Genomic DNA, 23,095 nt, shown 5'->3' on the forward strand with positions numbered 1-23,095 from the left:
TCCTCTTGATACAACCAACACAAAGGTCCATTCAGACGGACATCTTTGTCAATTACATTCAAGATTCAACTACACCTTTCAGATATACTCCATGTCAACATTCATTCTGACATTCTCCCAATGGTGGCATCTCTAAGCCCACCTCAGATATTCGCTGCAAATACAACAAATACTATCAGATATAGCCTAGCGTACGTTTCACCCTGATTCATCTCAACACATGACTCCTTCAACTCAGATACGATCTAGCGTACGATCCATTCTGACCTTCAATAACTCAGATGCAGTCTAATGTACGACCAAGTTAGACCTTCAAGTCAGATTCTGCAAATACAGTCTAATGTACGACCAAGTTAGACCTTCAAGTCAGATTCTGCAAATACAGTCTAATGTACGACCAAGTTAGACCTTCAAGTCAGATTATGCAAATACAGTCTAATGTACGACCAAGTTAGACCTTTATCTCCTCAGATGCTACCTTCGGACAGGTACATTTCTGAATGGTAGTCTAGTATACGACTACTCCCTTACACAGATGCTACCTTCGGACAGGTACATTTCTGAATGGTAGTCTAGTATACGACTACTCCCTTACTCAGATGCTACCTTCGGACAGGTACATTTCTGAATGGTAGTCTAGTATACGGCTACTCCCTTACTCAGATGCTACCTTCGGACAGGTACATTTCTGAATGGTAGTCTAGTATACGACTACTCCCTTACTCAGATGCTACCTTCGGACAGGTACATTTCTGAATGGTAGTCTAGTATACGGCTACTCCCTCCTCAGATGCTACCTTCGGACAGGTACATTTCTGAATGGTAGTCTAGTATACGACTACTCCCTTACTCAGATGCTACCTTCGGACAGGTACATTTCTGAATGGTAGTCTAGTATACGACTACTCCCTTACTCAGATGCTACCTTCGGACAGGTACATTTCTGAATGGTAGTCTAGTATACGGCTACTCCCTTGCTCAGGTGCTACCTTCGGACAGGTACATTCCTGAATGGTAGTCTGGTATACGGCTACTCCCTTGCTCAGGTGCTACCTTCGGACAGGTACATTCCTGAAGGGTAGTCTGGTATACGGCTACTCCCCTTGCTCAGGTGCTACCTTCGGACAGGTACATTCCTGAATGGTAGTCTGGTATACGACTACTCCCTTACTCAGATGCTACCTTCGGACAGGTACATTTCTGAATGGTAGTCTAGTATACGGCTACTCCCTCTTCAAGCAGATTCGGCCTAACGGACGGCTCATTCTGCAACTCAGAAACGATCTAGCGTGCGATCCGTTCTGATCTTTCATCCCCATCAAAGTCATCTGCCTAACGAACAACTCACTCTGGTATTCAGATACGGTCCAGTGTATGATCCATTCTGATCCCTTATCCCCAGCAGTATACAGCATACTCTGACTCCCCAGCGAAGTCAACAGCATGACGGGGGATTCACTATACGGTCTAGTGTATGACCCGGTATGACACCCATGTCTTCAGATATCGTCTAACGTACGACACAGTCTGAAGCTCCCATCATCAAACTTCCTGGATGGCATCTTTAAGCCCATCTCCATCAAGACCAATTGACAAGCGCAAATTTTCGGGGCATTCTAGTATTCAATAATCTTCCACCTCCAGACCACGAATGGTGCACATACCATTCTACTCTCTCGGTTCAAGAATATTGAACAGGGGCAGCTGTCATACCCCAAAATTTGCCCATTAATATTTCAAGACGTTTTTCAGGGCACCCCGACCCATTTTTACGGCACTGATCTTAAAGGAACGAAGGCTCAGCTCACGAATGAAAATGGCCCAAACTGGCCTGTTCGCTACACGCTCGCCTAGTGATAACATGAAATTATATCATATTTTAAGGCTTAATTCAATTAAATTTTATCATCATTTATTTCAGGTCACTTTATATTATTGGATATTACGCGGTATTTTCTTCCTATTTGTCTCAGGTGGCTTATTTGGAAACACAAGTAGAATTGGAGGAAAAGAGGTGCAAAAAGGAGGAAAAACGAACCAAATAGCAAGGCCCAGCCCAAAATACAAGAACTCAGGTATTGCACCTGTGACGAGCGTCACAGAGGCTGTGACGAGCGTCACGCCTTGCGCATCCCTGTGACGGACGTCACACATGGTGTGACGAACGTCACACCATTCCCCTACTTTTTGGGCGCCAGTAACGCCTCAGAGACTTGAAGAGACTTGAGGAATGTTGGGCCCTATATCCACGCGCACGTTGAAGACCTTTTGGCAACGGGTTACTGAAGCATATATAAATAGCCACGAAGAAAACCTAGAGAGGAGGCTTTTCCACATTTTTTTTCCTTTTGCCGTTTTTGCTTTTGCATAGTTTCTTTTCCAGTAGCTTAGTCATTGTTTATTACGAGTTCTACACTCCTCCCCTTGCAATTTCCCATTTCCTTTTTAGCATTTAGTTAATTCTTTTCGCACAATAGTTTCTGCAACGGAAACTATTGTGCACCTTTTTACCGAATCTAACCTTACGTTAGGATCTAGTTTATTTCCTTCGTTTTAATTTGTTGTTTAAGGAAACCCTAAAGGAAAAGCCGGCGGCACCGCTCAACTCAATCCGGCATCAACCCTAAGAGTGCCAATTCAAGGTTACGATTCAATTGCAAACAGGTTTGCGTTACTATCGCCGCTTTACGTCCCGAATTCCCATGTGATATTATAATTGAATTCATAAATATATTTGAGGTTCTGTATGTAGACTTAAGTATGCCTGGATACCTTGAATTGTTGTGATGGATGCCGCTGTTTTTCGTTCTGTTTTGATCTTTGCCCTTCTGACCTGTTTTATTATAACCATGCTTTGTTTACCTGATACTATTACTGCTTTGGTGCAACTCCTCGATTACACCTTGCTTTGGTATGCTAACCCGTTTGTTGAATTTTGCAAAGGTTCATATGGCCCAGGAAAAGATTGCCGTTAGGTCTTCCACTTTATTTGTGGGATACCCTTGTGGAGATTCGCCCTAAATTACTTGATTAATTTTAATGTGTTAATTTTAATGTATTAATTTTAATGTATTAATTTTAATGTGGAGATTCATCCTAATTACCTAATTAACTTTAAAATATGGCTTTTAAATATGTGATCTTGGACCTCTCTTTTGCCTTACGATAACACGGTATTACGGTCATGCCCCGCGAATGTAGGGATACACTTAGCAAAGACCCTTCGGTTAAATCATCATAAAATAAATCATGGTCCCTCGGATGTTGCCTTCGAAAATACGATTTTGTCCCCCGATGACCCTTCGGTGTAGCCTACGGTTAAATGATGATCGTCCCTTCGAATGCTAAGGTATCCTTACAACTGTTGCCTTCAATGACCAATCGATAACCCTACGATGACCCTTTTACATCCAAAGGATAAAACTACTTACTTCTCAATAGTAAGGACAATTTTACCCTCATAAGGATAGGAAATGCCCATAACGACCTTAGGAAGGTATAACTCTCAATTACTGGATCATAACCGAAAATACTTTCAACACCTCACACCTTTCAAAACCTCTTTTGGAAAATCACCACTTGGCATACATTCATACTAGAATCATTACCAAGTTATATTTTTCCAAACCATTTTCGAAACTAAACGAGATAACCACTTTGTATACATTCATACGAGGATCATTACAAAGTTAAATTCTCTTTTTCAAAATATTTTCTAAACAATTCACCAGCACTTTCCAGACAAAAATATAAGTGATCCAGTAATTAAGAGCCCATGGATAACCATGGATACAAAGGGTGCTAACACCTTCCCTTTGTATAATGTACCTCCCGAACCCAAAATCTATTGAGGTCTTTCCTGTTCTTTTCCACCTTTCCTTATTGGATAAAAGAAAAGTCGGTGGCGACTCTTGCTATCCGCGACATTGCGATAAAAAGCAAAATACCCCAAGTCAGTTCACCGTATGACACATACAAAAAATAAAGAGCAGCCACATGCATGCGCCAATTGCAGTGGTGCATGTTCCTACAATTTACATGCATGCGTCAATTGCAGTGACACATACTCCTATATTTTATATGTTTTTACATGCATGTGTCAATTGCAGTGACGCATGCTCCTACATTTTACATGTATGCGCCAATTGCAGTGGCGTCTGAGTACAAATTGATTAATGCATGCGCCATAGCAAATGACGCTTTGGTTTATTTTTTTAAAAAAAGTGATTATATTGGTAAATATTTTGAAATTTTGGTTATTTGATAAAAAAGTGATTGAATACCATGGTTCTTGTTTCCACCATAATTCAAGAACCGTGAATCCGATTGCTATGAGACTTGAAGCTTTGGAAAGATAATACAATGAGTTATTTCAAGGTGATGAGAAACCATGAACTAACCAATGATGTTTGGTAGAGGATAATTGTGATTATGTTTGACCTGTTTATGCATAACAACTTGAATAACCTAAGATAGTGATGAGTGAGTTATGAGATGGATTTACCTAGGGTTTATTGTGACATGTTGTGCTACTATGAGTGTTTCATGTATGACATTTTGCTAAGCTAATGTGTATATTATGCATTGGTTGGATGTTTGATTGTGAAATAACATGATTAAAAACCTTATAAAGATGAGTGAGGAAACCTAGGAGAATAACTAATAACTTAGAAAGATAATCTAGGTTATGGAAATGGGTATACGGTGATGCTTGGACGCAATGGTACCTAGGTGGGTATCTTAGACACATATTCGTCTGATAAACTAATCAATATACTTTGTATGGAACATGCGGATTAATATGTGAATGGATGGATATGAACACCTGGTATTTAATGAATACCATGAGAATTCAGTTGATGTTTGGTGAGGAACATTTGTTCCATAAGTCCTATCTGGTGAGGAACTTTGCTCTGAAAGTCCTATTTTATTGTTGAGACTTAATCACGTATTCGGATGTGATTATGCATATACCATTTAAAGGCTTAGGTAAAGCGGTAATTGGGATGTGGCGCCAATGATTCGTGCCTCAGTTGGGTTTGCGTCCCAACCATGGCGGACATAGGGGAAAGATGGACACCTAAGTGGGTTAGAGTCTCATATGGTGAAAGATATCCTAAGCGGGTTAGAGTCCTATACGGGTGACAGTCGCTTGAACTAAGTTGAGTCTCATAGAGGACCCGATATCCACTGCGAAAGTCGAATCATACGAGCATGCATGAACCGAGCCCTGCTTAGACGTAAGTCCGTTCGGGGATTGATGTTTCGTGAATCTGAATAGTGATTGTTTGAGTTATGATAAATCATGTGACACGTTTCCATACATTGCGAATATCCCTTAGACACTTGAGGCTTAGTTTTCTTGTGTGAATGATACACAAGTAGCGAGAGATGAGGACTTGAGTTAGGATTCGACTCGAAAACCTTGTAGAGCCAAGTGGACCCATAAGATAGGGGAACTCACTGAGATTATTATCTTACCCCAATATTATTGTTACTTTTCAGGTATTGATTTATAGGTTATATTACAAGAGGATGTTGTGCATTAATGTTTCAAGGAATGTTGATTATTATGATCTTTCGTTGTGGAGTTGTGTACAATGAAGATATTGTACATAATACTTAGATTTTATTCTTAGGCTTTATTGTATAACATGTCTCTTTGATGTTTTTAGTTTTGACATGTGTATCTAATGATGCCATTAGGAACTTATGTTGTGACAGTACCAAAAATTAACACTTATATGATATTATTCTAGATATATATTATACGGGTTATTACAGTTGGTATGAGAGTCGGTCGATTCTCGACCTAGCCTTGAAACATCATAAGTAACTCTATTTATGCCTCATATGTGTGTTTTGCCAACACGGTTCTTAATGTTACGTTATGTAGTTTTGGGCCTGATCAACCTAATTCTATGTGTGTGGTAGGTAGGATCATGGTTGAGCGACCACGAGGACTCCGAAGGTTGTGGAGAGCTTGTGTTCAGAGGGTGGACTCAAGCCAAGAGTAAGAAGTAAGGAGAACTGGTGAACTTAGTTGATGTTGAAGTGGAAATTATGATCCTGGTAATGTGGAATTATAGGGTGGTGTATGTTCCAAGCAATATTGTAGTGCTGATGGAGTCAGGAAGTTGAGGATTTCTATTTGATGAATTATCGAAGTTTTGAGAATTATGTGAATCTGATAGTAGAACGAGATTGACTCACTAGTATGTAATAAGTATTGTAAGTAATTCCATACAATGAAGGAGAAAGGACGATTTAGTTGCATATATGAAATAAGGTTTGCAAGTGAAGTAGTGCATCAATTTTCAACTTTTAAGGTCACTAGAGCATCTTGGAAGAACAAGACTACTTTAGAGAATATGTTCAGAATGGTACCTTCCAAGTGGTTGAGAGCTTAAGAGATAAGGACGTTCAATATCTTTATAAAGGAATATGCAAAGAAATTTTAGGACATGATAACATATTTCAAGTAGGATATGGCTGCACCAGATGAAGGGTATGAGAGAGACTAAGAACACCCAATTCTGGAAAGCAAATTGTGTTTAGGATAAGTCATAAGGGTTTTAGTGTCAATGCAAGATAATTATGGAAATTCCGAATTGCCCAAGGAACAGTTAAAATAGATTCATGTTAGGAAAGAGAGTAAGTGTTTCAGGTCCAAGGAGTTTTAGTAGAATGTTTTTGTTATTGGAGTTAAGGGGCTTACTGCAGAAAGGAAGCAGACATAGAGTTTGGGAGCAATGTAAACCTTGCATTACAATCATCGTAATGGAATGCACTTTAGATAAGGAGACTATGGATTCATAAGGATTTTATTGAGGCTAAGATAGGGGCGTGTGGTTGATGATTGTTCTCATATGGAGATTTATAGAGGAGGGAGTATAATGGAAAAAGGTAAACCTTGGCATTAAGAGAAGTATGTGATAGTGGCATTATGGTCACCCGTGTGTGTAATGGATTCCTTGTCTTGAGGTTGATGCAAAGTAACACACTCTTTGTTGAGTAGTGAGTCTTGTGTTCGGAGAAGTTGAGTCTATGGTAGAAAACGGAAGACAAGACAAGCTTGAGTATGTGGACTAAGTGTAGGATATGAAACAAGCTATGTTGTAAGAGCTTATGAGGAGACAATGAGGATTATCTGTAGCAAGTCATCTAGACAAGTAAACCCAGTATGATGAAGTGTGTAGCGGGTATTGGTTTGGAGGAGAATTCCAATCATAAGTGTGTGGTAATGTTAAGGTTTAACTTAAGTGCATATTGTTTGAGTTGCAAGAGTAGGAGTGGCTTATTAGAAGTCCGATTGTTATTTATCTTCCTGAGTAGTGTTTGGTTAGTTGATCACGAAGTATGATGTTCACACCTTGTTGGAACTCATGGTATCCTAAATCTCATTGGTGTACCATTGAGGATGTGCAAGTTGAGGATGGAGATGCGAGTTAATGCAATCCAGATTAATAGTTTTGAAATTTGAATTTCTGAAGGGGTATTGCATAGTTGACCATCTGTATAGATGTCAAAGGAGTTTTACGTTTGGGGGAAACAACCTAGTGAACCATACTCAGTGTGAGTAAGCTTTGGGTGTATCGCTATGATGGCTAATGAGTATGGTTATCTCAAGATGTGTGACTCTGTGAGTAGTATGGGAGTTTACAATTGCACCCATATTGGTTAGAGTTCTTTGGAAATGTTGTCTCATTGATGACTTGAAGTTCCTTTATGGTGTTATTTTGTTATTGGTTAGAATTTTGTGTCAGCAGAAACCGTGACTGGGTCAGAACTCTATAAAAAACTTAGGATGGATTGTGACTCATGTGTATCTATATCTTGATAGCTATTGATTCTAATTCTCCATCTTATATCGACAAGAGAAGTGTTTTATCGGTGGATGATAGTAAGGTTCTAATATAGTGTTGGGTAGTGGGCACTCTGGAGGATATGTGTGATTTTCTATGAAGATTGTTAACTAACTAGTAGTGCCTAGGAACGCCAGGTGTTCCACTGTTGGAATCAGAGTAGCACAATGGAAGGTGATAGACGGAAGGGCTTAATAAAGTTTATGGAGGATCAGAGAGACAATTACTCGTAAGGATAAAAGTAAGACAATCTCATGCAAAGTGTTTTATCTTGTTAGACTAGTACAAGAGAAGTATAGCATCAAGTGTATACGTTTGTAGTATGTAGTATCAGGTCAAGTGAGGTTGATAGAGTTATCATCATGAGGATTATCAAGTTTGCCGCAATTGTTGAAGGAATTATATGAGAAGAGTTGGGAATTGTATGTGTAGTTATGGAATCGGTAAGGTATCTCATGAAGTTTTAGTTAGTATGGACTATCCAATCAGAGTAAGACGTTGCGACAATGGATTTTGGTTACCTCAGTTCAGAGAAGAGTAAGTTGCAGACTCATAGTATATTCATGACGAAGAAGTTCAGAACAACATGTCAGATGAGTGAGTATGAAAATGTTAGAAATTAATCGAAGGCTGGAAGTGAAAGTATGATTAAGTTTAAGAAGTTTTGATAGTCCACAAATGCATGGAATTTTGGCAGTGAAGATGAGTTGGGAATTTGAGTATTTCAGAGGATTAGACAGGAAGCAAAGTCAAGTTTTGACCTAATACGGTGATGTTTGAAGGTTTCTTTTCTTTATTTGGATGAAATTCTGGGACGAATTTCAATTTAGGGGGGGGGGGGGGGGGGGGAGAATGTTATATCCCATAATCCCTTAAATGCTCAGTTGGATGTCAGAAGTTGTCAGTTGGGACAAACTGAGTTCCTAAGTGCTATATTAGTTGTCAGTAGAGGTCAATAGAGTAATTAATGAACTCATAAGAGATCAGTCTTTATTAAAAGAGATCGACTTTTATTAATTAGTACCCAAAGAAACAAGTTGGTAACATTAATAATGAGTCAATTGGTCTAATAGTAAGAAAAATATCATTTGGGATATTTTATTACTAACTTTTAACATTAACCACACATTTTATATATATATATATATATATATATATATATATATATATATATATATATATATATATATACATATATGTGTGTGTGTGCGCGTGCGTGCGTGTGCGTGGTCTAATAGTAAGAAAAATATCATTTGAGATATTTTATTACTAACTTTTAACATTAACCACACATTATATATATATATATATATATATATATATATATATATATATATATATATATATATATATATATATATATACATACATATATATATATATATATATATATATATATATATATATATACATACATATATATATATATATATATATATATATATATATATATATATATATATATATATATATATATATATATATATATGTGTGTGTGTGTGTGTGTGTGTGTGTGTGTGTGTGTGTGCGTGCGTGCGTGTGCGTGCGTGTGTGCGTGGTAGGAAAAAAAAGAGATATCATAAAGAAATAGAAGAGAAGGAAAGAAAGAAGGAAAAGAGAAAGGAACTTGGAGCAAGAGAGAAGAAGAGGAACTTGGAAGAAACAAGGATCAAGGCCATGGAAATCACCATCACCACTACTAAATCAACTCAAATTCTTATTCATATTCTTGGATTAAGGTGAGTTCCTAGTTACTATAACTTTGGGGGAAGAATTTCATGAGTTTGGGTTTTAGGGTTTGTGGGAATTCTCTCTTGCATGCCATATGCAATATGTTTGATTGATGATGATTTATAATACTATGTAAATTTTTGTTGTGATGGAATCATGATGTTGATTATGGGGATCATTCTCATAAAACGCGACGGATCAAGAAAGGGTTGCCCATAAAGAATTGAAACAAAAGGATTATAAAGCTCTCGTTATAATCTATCAATGCATTGATCCAAATAACTTTGAAAAATTTAGTGATGTAGAGTCAGCGAAAGAAGAATGGGAAATTCTTAAGAAGTCGTTTAGAGGCACGGGAAAGGTGAAAGAGGTGATGTTACAAACTCACAAAAGGACTTATGAATTGCTTCAGATGGAAGACAATGAAAGAATAACTGATTTCTTCACTAAGGTTACAAAACTAGTGAGTCAAATCAAGGTATGTTGAGAAGTGTTAACATTAAGATCTGTTGTTGGAAAGATCTTGAGGTCATTAGCTCCAAAGTTCGACCACGTGGTAGTAGCCATAGAAGAGTCGAAAGATTTTTCAAAACTGACAAAGGAAGAGCTTCAAGGGACACTTGAATATCATGAACAAAGAATGACTACAAGAGTTGCATGAAAGTCGAAGAGTAATGTGGCTTTGCAGGCGCAATCAGCAAAAGAAAGGAAAGGCAAAGGAAGCTGGAATGGCAACAAAGGCAGAGGAAGCTACAACAATTCGACTGATCGAAATCAGCAAGACGGAAACTGGTCGAATCAGAAAAAACCATGGAACCAAGGCAGCAAAAGAGGTGGTGCTACAGGTAGAGGAAGAGGTGGTGGTCAAAAGTTAGGAAAGAGTCTCATTTAGTGTTACAATTGTCAGAAGCATGGTCGCTATTCTAGTGATTGTCTAGAAAAGCAGAAGAATCAAGAAATTGATGCAAAGCTGGCGAAACATGAAGAAAAAGAGATGTTGTTGATGGTTACAATGAGAGATAAGGAGAGATTCAAGGACCAGTGGTACTTGAACTCAAGATGCTCATCACACATGTCTGGAAGGAAAGATTGGTTTGTCAACATAAAGCCCTCAATGAAGAACATGGTGAAATTTGCAAATGACGATACTCTAGCAGCTGAAGGTGTTGGTGATGTTCTGATTATGAGGAAAGATGGCAAGAGTTTAGTAATTTCAAATATGTTGTACATATCAGGCATGAAGAGCAATTTACTCAGCATATGGTAGTTAGTCAAAAAGAACTACAAGGTGTCGGTTGAAGACAAGATGATGAGAGTTCTCAAATCAAATGGAAGGTTGATCTTGAAGGCTCAAATGTCTCATAATATAACCTTCAAGATTGAGCTTAATGTGATGAAGCATAAATGTCTTGCAACAACAACCAGCAGAGATGAATGGATATGGCATTATAGACTTGGCCATCTCAATTTCAAAGACATCAAAGATTTGAAGAGAAGAAATATGGTTTTGGGATTACTAGAAATCAACATTCCAAACGAAGTGTGTGAAGAATATGTGCAGGTGAAGCAACACAAGAACAACTTCAGTAAGGATGCAGGAAGCAAGTCGAAGGAAATTCTTGAAATTATATACTCGGATGTATGTGGTCCTACCCAGGTGGATTCGATTGGAGGTAATAGGTACTTTGTTATATTCATAGATGATTTCAGCCGAAAATTATGGGCTTACCTAACCAAGTTTAAATCTATGGTCAAAAGACTGATGGTGGTAGAGAATATATGTTGAAAGACTTAGACGTATTATGTGTGAAAGAAAGGATTGTGCATGAGGTGGTGCCACCCTACACTTCAAGACAGAATGAAGTCGCAAAAAGGAAGAATAGAACCATCATGAATATGGTGATAAGTTTGTTGAAAGGCAAGCATCTACCCAAAGAATTATGAGGAGAAGTTGTGTCAACTTCAACATATATCCTGAACATATGTTTGATGAAGAAGCTAAAAGGAATCACACCAGAAGAATGTTGGTTTGGTGTCAAGCCTAGCTTGAGTCATCTGAAGGTGTTTGTATCTATAGCACATATAGGTGTACCAGATCATTTAAGAAGAAAACTTGATGACAAGTCGAGTCATATAATCCTGATAGGATATCATTTGACTGGAGGTTACAAATTGTTTGACCTAGTGAACAAGCAAGTGGTGATCAGTAGGGACGTGATCATAGATGAGCTTAAGGAATGAGATTGGACTAAGAATGTTAAGAAGGATTCAGTGAGAATATCATGTGATGAACCAACTAGTGTAGTCGAAAGAGAAGTTCGACAAGAAGTCAGAGGTGAAGCAAAACCAAGCAGGCCTCAAAGAACAAGACACATGCCTCCAAGGTTGCAAGAATGTGTGATTACATCTAATTATGTGGTCAATGAAGAAGGTGAGTTGGTACTTTATGCTTTCTATGCAGATGTCGAACCAGTCAATGCAGCTGATGCATTAAAAGATTTGAAGTGGATGAAAGCAATGAGCAAAGAATTGAAGTCAATCGAAGTCAACAACACTTGGTCACTTGTCGAATTTCTCCAAGACAAGAAGGAAATCGATGTGAAGTTGGTATACAAGGTGAAGTTAAATCCCAAAGGAGAAGTGACTCGACACAAGGCGAGACTTGTGGCAAAAGGATTTCTTCAGAAAGAAGGAGTCGGCGAAGTTTTTGCACCTGCTGCTAGGATCGAAACAATAAGGTTGGTTGTTGGTCTAGAAAACGTGAACAACTGGAAGATGTGTCAGATGGATATGAAATGTGCATTCCTGAATGGCCCCTCAGAAGAAGAAGTTTATGTTGCACAACCAGCTGGGTTTGTGAAACAAGGCGAAGAAAGAAAGGTGTACAGGCTGCATAAAGCCTTGTACGGACTTAGACAAGCTCCAAGAGCTTGGAACAAGAAGATAGATGGGTTTCTAAGGGAGCAGGAATTTGTGAAGTGCACAACTTAATATGGGGTATATGTAAGAAGAAGCAAGAGTTAATTGTTTATACTATGTTTATATGTCGATGACTTGTTGATAACAGGTAGTTGTAAGAAGGAGATTAAAGACTTCAAAGGTGATCTCAACAAGGAATTTGAAATGTTAGATCTGGGTGACATTTCATATTTCCTTGGCATCAAATTCTACAAGAGTAGTAGAGGTTTGATGATGAATTAAAGAAGGTATGCAGGAGAAATATTTGAGATATTTGAGATGCAAGATTACAACCCAACTTCGACTCCAGTTGAGCCCACATTACAACCGTCGAAAGATTTAGGTGAAGTTGATGTCGACCCTGCCCAATATAGAAGACTTATTGGGTCACTTCTATAAGTTCGTAATGCGCCTAAAAGGAGGGTGAATTAGAACCAATTAAAAATTCTAGTTTTAAAGACTAGTTGGTTCTGATTTTTCTAATTTGGTGATGAGTTTAGAAAGCGATAAAGTGCAGAAAAATAAAGAACACAAGGATGTATCCTAGTTCCTCTCACAATCCGAAGGTACGTCTAGTCCCCTTTCAACACGAAAGAGATTTTACTATCTGTTATGACCTGTACAAGACAGACACAATCACCAAGAACAACCTCTTGTGGTTCACCAAGTTTATATGAGAACAATCATCTCAAACTCAACTTTCTTGCTTCCAACAATCCTGGACAACAAGGTGTTTACAACCAATTCTGGAAAATATTAGGTAAAGAAAGTATATCATAATATATCAATCACTATGACTGATCTTCTCTTCCAAACAAGTAATTTATAAGGATAAATTAGTTCTCAAGTGTTTATGAATATGAGATGAATTTTCTGGACTGATAAATGTGAACAATGCAGAAAAATTCTTAATGAAAGTTCAAAGATCAAAACACTTGTTTGAAAATAAATGTGTATAAGATTTCAAATTGCAATGGAATATGTGACTTTTGATTTATGAAAATATGAATATATATATATATATATATATATATATATATATATATATATATATATATATATATATATATATATATATATATATATATATATATATATATATATATATATATATATATATATATATATATCACTTTGACACCTCTATGAAAGAGTGTGCTTGAATGAAAAGATGCAATGGTTAAAGGATGATCTTTGGAAAATGTTCAGTTCACAAAACAGATCTGAAACAACCACTGCTTCTGTGAAAATTCAAAATTTCGTGAGGAAAATCGATTTCCCAAAAGGGTGTAATCGATTTCCTGGCCTAAAATTTGAGTTCTGGCAAGTGGAAATTGATTCTTGGAAAATGGGTAATCGATTTCCTGAACTAAATTGAGTTCTGACAAGTGGAAATCGATTCCTGGAAAAGGGGTAATTGATTTCCTGAACTGAATTTTGAAAAAATGTTTAGAAAAAATAGTATAGCAACAAAGACATGTGAGACATAACGGATCATGCATGCAATGAATATTTGGATTAATTTTGAGCACTAAGTTATCAATATATATTACATGCTTGTACCTTAAAAACTCAAGATCAATGTTAGTCTTCAAAATAAGTCTTGAATCCTTTGATTCTAGATTTCACACATTGCTTGAAACTTTTTCAATACTTTTGACATGATCATTTGCGTTGACATTTGTCTTCATCAAAACATATTGGATGGAGAGTCTTGACTTCACAACTTCGATACCTTTATCACACAAGGTCTGACTTAGCATACAATGTAGGTATTGTGAGTAGATTCATGCAAAAGCCAAAGGTATCACATTTAGCAATGGCGAAGAGGATACTAAGGTATCTGAAAGGAACTCTCGACTATATGGCATTTTGTTTCCTGCAACTGATTAAGGAAAATAATGTAAACTAGTGGGATACATCGACTTAAGTTGGTGTAGTGATGCTGAGGATCGAAAGTCCATAGTTGGCTATGTGTTTATGCTAGGTGGTGCATCAGTTGCTTGGAGTTCGAGAAAGGAGTCAGTAGTGGCATTATCGTCGTGCGAAACAAAATACGTAGTTGCTTCCCTTTGTGCATGTCAAGCAATGTGGATGGTGAATTTGGTCGAAGAGATAACATCGAAGAGTCATGGAGCAATTACCATGAAGATCAATAGCATGTCAGCTATCAATCTGACAAAGAATCCGATAGCACATGGTCGAAGCAAGCACATCGAAATGAGGTTCCATTATCTTCGAGAGCAGGTAGCAGATGGGAAGATGAATTTGGAACACTGCATAACTGAAAATCAGATTGCAGACATCATGACGAAGGGAGTGCAGGTCGAAGTATTCATAAGACTAAGAGCTATAATGAATGTAGATAGCTTAGACACAATGAATTAAATGGTGTGTTGAATTGTAATTCTTTGTGTCGAAGCAGGTTGCTCGACAGAATAAGGATGTGTCGAATAACCTAGTGCATCGAGTTGTATTAATGTGTCAAAGTGTCGAAACATGTTGCTTCACACAGGATTTCGACTTAAGCCTATTTTTTGTAGTGTTAACTATTTTTGACATTTATATTTTTGGGTTTTGGCTTAGGGAGTAAGATAACCTAAATATATAAATAGAGAGAGTAACTCATATTCTTATTATAAATTCATAACATTATATTCCAAGAATTTTGCAGATGCAAAGTGAATAAAGAAGTTTACACAGGTTGTGGATAGACAGAAAATTCTGCAGAAAATATTCTTTATTTTCTCCAACGTTCTTTTTCTTTCTTTTTTAGTTGTTTTTTTTATTTCATATTCATTGCGTGGTTGATAACAATTTTGTTCATCAAGATTGATAGAAATTTTCAATAGATTGTGGTGGATTTCCAAAATTTAAAGTGTTTGCTGGTGTAATATATTTATGAGATTCTTATACAATTGTGTTATGTCAGATAATGTAGGTGTGAGCAAAATATAAATGGATATAGCTGTTACAATAGGGATTGAAACCTGAATTTGTGTACAGTTTTATACAGCACCCTATGTGTTATGCTGCCGTATCACTTTATAAAAACGGATATTCTATATGTTAGGTGATCTAATAGAAAAATAAACGATGCTGAAAATATTATTCAATGTAGAAAATAACGAACAACATATTTAGGCCACATATAAATACATAGCCTACTATTACACCACACAAAAAATAAAAGTTCATAAGCCAAAATAAGATAACACAATACAATTTTTCTTGAGCAGTTGAATTATGATAAGAAGCACTTATTTTTTAGGATCATCACCATTCTCCACCTTGTCCTTCTTCTCCTCATCCTTCCTAAAAAGTTTATGATGAATATGCTGAGCAAAAGTTCTGGGTGGAAAACGTGCTGGTTCAGTTTCAGTAACAAGTTCAGGAAGTGGCTTAAGAATAATCTTCTCCTTAGGTGGTTCACAAAACACAGCCCAAGAAATTCTAACTTTTTCCTTATTCACCAATCCACGATGAAGAATACTCTTGTATTTTCCATTGCTGAGAATCTCAATTGTGTCACCAATATGCATGAGAATTGAACCAGGTACACATTTTGCAGTGATCCATTTTCCTTCATAGAAAAGTTGCAAACCTGGCACCATGTTATGGAGGAGGAAGGTGAGTGAACTTATATCAGTATGAGCTTCAACTCCAAGTGCTAGCTCTGGTTGAGGGCAAATTGGGTAGTAATTGATTTTCATTTGAAGTAAAAGCTCTTCTTTTCCACCAACTTCTTGCTCTAATCTTCCTCCTTCTAACCCTAATTCAAGAGATAATACTTCCATTATCTTGCTAGCTAGGGTTCTTAGTTCCTTTGCATATTCAAGTGTAACCTCACTGCAGGCATGAAAAAAAAATATAGTAAATTGAGTATAGATTACTATGTACGACTAAATTATTTTATTGAATTTTTAATTAAATTATTGTATTTTAAAAATATTAAAATATATGAATTGGTAAGAAAATAGAGCAATGAATATATATTTCTTTTGATCACTCATATAAATAAAACTTAATTTTTAAATTTATCAAATAACTGATTTATTTGATCTATAATTTTGTTGTTGTTTAAATAGGTATATTTTCATTTGTTCTTTATTAAGATGCATACTACTAAATGAGTTTTTTTTTTGTATTTTCTTTTTACTCCACAAAATTATATTAAAACATTTCAAATTTAAGCCCATAATTATATTAAAAAATAGGAAATAGGAGTTAAAAATAATTTAAAGCCTACAAGACCAACATGTTTAAGTAAATATAGAAATTTAATTTTATAAATATTTATATGAGATTTTATATAAACAATTTCCTTTTTTATTTTTTAGAGAAAACTTATTTCATTATTTTAAATATATTAGGTTGCATTATGTTTTGGGGTCAATCTAATATTGACCTTTAAAAGTTGCTTCAGGGATATGGACCTTTACTATTTTTAATAAAAAAATATATTTTATCATAATAAAAATAAAGAATAGTTATAATATTTTACAGAAATCATCTTTAAAAATGTTTAAAAGATATAACTTTTTTTTACAATTTTAAATAAAAATGAATTTTTATAATAATAAAAAAATATTATATTATTTTATTAAAATTTACTAAAAATATGATTATCCACCATTGAACAATGTTTATATTAAACGTCGGGTTTTTTTATATATTCAAATGTGTTATTATGAAATATAATTGAAAATGGATACAACTTTATCATTTAAATATTATATTGATTTTTAAAATATAACTTAATACATATAAAACATTTATTTAAAAATATTTATCTAAAGAGGTTAATGTAAAATCATTTTAAAATAAAATTGATATCCCACTTTGAAACGGACTAATTCAAAGCTAGCAGTTTCACCGTCCATTTATTAAAACTTCCATTTAAAGTTAGAGTAAAATGACACATTCGCTATTTCATGATTTTTAATTAGACGAAAAGGATTGGTCCTAAATTTTTTTCCCCTCTATAATCTAACAAGAGAAATTAATATATTCTTTTCAAACTTTCAACATTACTTTTATTGATTTTTCAACATCTTCTTAACCCTGTCAAACTCAATATTCAAATAGAAAACATGATTAGTAATATATATTAAAAAAAAATTGAAAAATGATGAGAAGAAGAAAAAGAAGAAACTAACGTATAATCAGCAGGTGTCTTAGGCCAGACAGACAAATCACACTTATCCTCAGGAAAGATAAGATGAAAGAAATAATCTTCCCATTCAAGTTGCCCACTAGCATTATTAGCCAATTTACTTCCATACCCCTGAATCTTCCCAGCACTTTGATCATTAGCATATTTCTCTTTCTCTTCCACAGGCAACTCAAAAAACGTTGCCCCAGCTTTCTTCAACCTCTCAAGCAACTCATCAGATATACCATGGTTCACCAGATTCATCACCCCCCATTCCTCAGCAGCTTTCCTCAACTTGAGCCTGCATTTCTTTCTCACTATTTCATCAGAAGAGTTTATTTCCTTTATATCAATGGTAGGAACTTGAGGACCTTCTTCCTTCTTCTCTTCCTCGAAGACGTTTCCTATGTTTGTTAACTCTTCTTTTGGTCTCACGTATTCCTTTGGGATTGATGATACTCCACTCAAAGACAAGCTTTCAACTCTTTGAACCATTGTTCCCATCTTTACAAAACTACAATATTATTATTATATTCTATGTTTGTAACTTGTAACTTGTAACTTGTATATGTATATGTTATCTACTCTTTCTTATCTATCTTGTATTTATATATATGTTGTGTGATATGATATATGTGCCTAACCACGTTTACTTCACTTTCAACTCAGAATGACAGGTTAATATTGTGGAATATAAGGTCTGAATAATTTTTAATATTTCTATAAGAAGTTTATGAAGATGGTTAATAATGAAGCATAATGTGAAGGTTAACACGTGATGAATGAACACTGAACTTAACATTCAACGTGAATTATGTAGGTTAGTTGAAAGGTAGTTAAACCAAACACGTGGTACTTTATACGCTTAACTTAAGGGTTTTTCTTTCGTTCACTACATGTCTATCAACAACTTCCAAACAATGCATGATGAAGGAATTGGATTCAAAATCTACTTCTAGATTGTGGCTAAGTCAAGTTTTCAATTATTGAAGGATAAAGATATTTATTACTATTTGAATCCAATAAAATACACTTTACTTCAGGCTTTTTAGCCTATATAATCATTAAAAAATATGCTATTTAAATAAGAGTCAGGCTAATTAGTGTCCGTGTTTGGGAAATTAGTTAAGAATTAACTTATATTATTAATCATTTAATAAATGTTCTATAAAAACTCGTTAATATTTCCCAATTTAACAAAAAAGTAGCAATTTTTTTAGTGGAGCCACAACTTTATTGATTATTCAATTCTATAAAATCTTACTTGGAAGAATCAGTAGGCCGCCATTGATTTGGTTTTGTTGACAAATAAATAAAGTTTCACATTGTACAATTAGGTTTGTTCCTTATTTATTAATTTGTACGAGTTGTATTAATCTTCTAACCACCTAATTTAACCGCAACTATGTTTTTTAAAAGCAAATATAATATATATATATATATATATATATATATATATATATATATATATATATATATATATATATATATATATATATATACAAAATAAAGGCACTAAGACAAAATATAGAAAAAATAGACAGGTAAAAGACTAAAAACCAATCTAAAAAAGAATCGAAAACAACTAAAAACAACCACTAACTAAAGCAAGCGCCAACCACTAAATCACCAAAACAAAATGGAAGAAAGAATATTAGGAAATCCAAAACCAAGAACTCCAGAAAGCACGGGCTCGAATTCCCCAATAAATTATTAGAAACAATTAGCAATCAATCACCACCAAAGCAACAAGAACACACTAAGAGGAAGTCAAAGACACCCAAACTGTTATTTGATCAAATGTCTGATAGGATTCTCGAGTCATTTCGAGAAAACACAAGAATTCCCCACAAACCTACCAAGATATCATTTCCAAACCAAAAGAGTACTCATGTCTTCCACGTCCTTCGCACTCACTAATTTATCAGAGAACGCAATATCATTTCGAGTTTTCCATATTGACCAGTCCATTGCATGGCAAATCATAAGATAACCCCCTAACCCGAAAAGGACTCAAAGGAGGGAAAAACATATGATAATGAGTCATAGTATCTATGGGTAAAGCTACGGACCAGCCTAACCATCTGAAAATCCTATACCAAACCGAAGCCATTACATCACAAGTCACAAAAAGGTGGACAAACAGGTATAGAAGTCTAGAACAAAAAGGACATGAGACACCTTCTGAACATAGAAAGACCCCGCTTTTTAGTAAGTTATCTCTAGTAGGAGTCCTATCTTGCAGAAGTTGTCAAGAGAAAACTATTACTTTTGAGGGAGCCCAACTACCTCAGATACTACAAAGAACCAGCTCAACTAAAGAGGCTTGACGATCCCTAGGAATTTCACAAGTGAGAAAAAAAGAGTTCGCATAAGCGACTGAGTAAATATTATCTTTAGAATGGCGTCACCACCGCTTATCATCTTGGGGGGAAGAGATAAAATCGTTTACAACTAGTAGAAGATCAGTTATTAACGCATGTTAACGCTTAGAAAGTTTATCCCTTATCCACTTAAAGTCCCAAATCCAAATCTGACTCTCCCATCTACCAACCTCCCTCATAGAACAATCTTTCTACTCAGAGATAAATAAAATTTGAGGGGACTTGGCTCTCAAAGGTATCCCCCCCCCCCCCCCCCCCCCCCCCCCCACACACACACACACTCACTCAACTATCCCTCCAAAACTTAGTAAGGAGACCCGATTCAACTTTCTTGACAATATTATTCTAAAACCAATTTGACGGGATCTCCCTTTTACCTCCTAGAAGAGACACTCATCTCCACCAAGGAGACAAAGAACAAAGGCTAACAACTCTACCTCCTAAGACGGAAGAAGTCTAAATAACTTCATATCTAGTAGAGAGGATATCTCACAATAAACTGGAGTTGCCCGAGATTAACATGTACCTCTAGATTAACTTGACGGAGGTCACGAACACCTAAGCCACCAAACCTCTTGGGCTTACAAACATCAAGAAATTTAACCTAAGTGATCTTAGAAGCCCCTTTAACCACCCTACAAAAAACTTCTTTGAATTTTTACAATCTTCTTACAAACCTTAATAGGCATCTTTAAGAAATACAGGAAGAAGATAGGAATAACATTAAGGACAAAATTAAGAAGAATCACTCGCCCTTCCAAAGACACATACATATGTCTTAAAGAGTAAAGTCGCCTAAATATAAGGCTAACTAAAAGTTTCCACATATAGGATAAACGAGGAGTTTCCCCTACTGGAAGACCCTGGTACTTGAATGTAAGAGACTCTTGATGGCAGTGGAGAAAATCATAAGTTAGGTCAAAGAAACCAGGATCGGAGTTAACTCCAATGAGGCTACTCTTGAAAAAAATTCACTCAATGACTGGAGGCTAACTCAAAGAATGGCCTTGATGTACCAAATGTTTTCATACGAGGAATCTTCCAGAATGATCTAATATTTATCAAACTAATTAATCTAATAATAATAAAATTAAGGGTTAAATATACTTTATCATTTTGACCTCTTATGTGACAACTTGGATATTGAATCCACAGTTTTACTGACGTTGCTTGTCTAGGTGGATTTATTTTATTAAAAAATATCTTTATTTAATTAATGGCATGTCAATATTTAATGGATTAAATATACTTTATCTTCCTGCAATGTGAGTGAGTAAGAATACATATAATGAAGTCTAACAAAATTTTATTAATATAAGAATAGGCAGAACATCAGTAATAACACATGCCCAAATTTCAAAACAGTAACTATGAATAGTTAACAAAATGGATGGAAATAATAATATGAATAGTTAACAAATCTTCTATATGATATGTCACATGGTCTATATGTTTCTCTGTCTCTCTCTCAAGAGAGAGAAGAGTAGAAGATCATTAAGTAGTTAACAAAATGGATGGAATAATAAGAGCAATGGTGATTGTAATTCAGATTAAGTGACAATGCTTTTGGTTTATCTAAATACAACAACACTTCTCCAATTTACATTACAGAAGAAGAGGAATAATTGATGATGATACAACAACAACCTAGGAAATTGGTATAATATGCCGGAGGAAAGCCATTATTAGTTTATGCTTAGGGTGGTGGTGGTATATGAAAAATTGCCAAGATCTTTTATAGAATTTTTTTTCAAAATAACCATTTATTTCAAAAAAAAATCCAAAATTACAAAAATAACCAGGTTTGTAGAGGATGCGCCAAATGAATTGGCGCATCCCCAATGCATGAAGAGGAGGCGTCAATAGAATTGGCGCATGCATTGGGCTCCTCATGAGGAGGCGCCAATGCTAGTGGAACCTGTATTGGGCCTCATGAGGAGGCGCAAATGCTCCTGGAGCCTAGGTGCATTTGGTTGTGTGGGCAACCATTCATCTGGCGCCTGCATGTCATGGTCATGTGGGCGCCAAACCCTCAGGCGCCCACGTGTTTTGTACAATTGATGTTCCATCTCTATAAATACCACGCCTTGGATGCAATATTTTTCACTCAAAATCATCTCCTAATACCATAACTTGTCTAGTTTAACCACCATCAATTTCAATTTTCTCTATTTCAACAATGTCTGCATACATTCAGAAACGAAATGCTGATGTAATATTTTCTGTCGTTGCGGCTCCGATATAGGTTCGACTTTGGAACACAGATACGTTTGAACGTCTTAATTGGACGTTGTACAGTTGGTTAGAGGGAGAAATTGGAGAGAGTGAACAGATTAAAAGAATATAATGGCTTGTGTCTACGTTCAACCAACACGGAGAAGTGCGTGAATGGGTTGATATTAAGACCGACCAAGACGCTCGTAGGATGATGCATTACATGTTCAAAATTGCTTTGATGGTTGTAATTGCATAGTTCTTGTATTATATTTGTTATAATTATTTGTGTTACTGTTGATGTAATGGTACTTTCGTCACAGACGTCTAATATGAAATAAATTTAGTTTTTCATATATTATAATAGAGGTACATGTAAATTTATCTGGTTGTGCTCGTTCCAACACTAGGACAGATATTACGATTGTGACCTGGTTGACGGCATGAACTACATAGTCTAACCATTTTGTTCGCCGTATCCACTTCGATTCGAATCCGAGTGCTGTTTGGGCGACACTTTTTCTTCCTTCGCATAACTTCGTTGTGCCAGACGATGTTCCCTTGATATTCTGGCCAATAATTCTCTTTTACCACTATGAAAAAACTAATTTTATAAACATTTGAAAGGTTGACGACTTTGTAAACTTCAGATAGCAAGTAGGATGGATCCATTCGAACCTTTGAGCATGCCGCAATGACGTGGGAGCAGGGGGTACGAAAGGCTTGGAACTTTCCGTAGTTGCAGCAACCTCTATCTAGTTCGACTCTATATTGTTCCATCGGCATGC

At 35.8% G+C, this 23,095-nt stretch overlaps 1 protein-coding gene across 1 annotated transcript; it reads right to left on the reverse strand.

The window, feature by feature from the left end:
- Positions 1–15,636: 15,636 nt before the first annotated feature.
- Positions 15,637–18,403, reverse strand: LOC127120691 (leucoanthocyanidin dioxygenase). The gene is made up of 2 exons (XM_051051208.1): positions 17,714–18,403; positions 15,637–16,403 (listed from the first exon to the last, which is right to left on the reverse strand). The coding sequence occupies exons 1-2, from the start codon at positions 18,211–18,213 to the stop codon at positions 15,815–15,817; spliced, it is 1,089 nt and encodes a 362-aa protein (XP_050907165.1). The 5' UTR covers positions 18,214–18,403; the 3' UTR covers positions 15,637–15,814.
- Between the last annotated feature and the right edge of the window lie 4,692 nt (positions 18,404–23,095).

This window comes from Lathyrus oleraceus, chromosome 2, assembly GCF_024323335.1.
Source record: "Lathyrus oleraceus cultivar Zhongwan6 chromosome 2, CAAS_Psat_ZW6_1.0, whole genome shotgun sequence".
NCBI classification, from domain to species: Eukaryota; Viridiplantae; Streptophyta; class Magnoliopsida; order Fabales; family Fabaceae; genus Lathyrus; species Lathyrus oleraceus.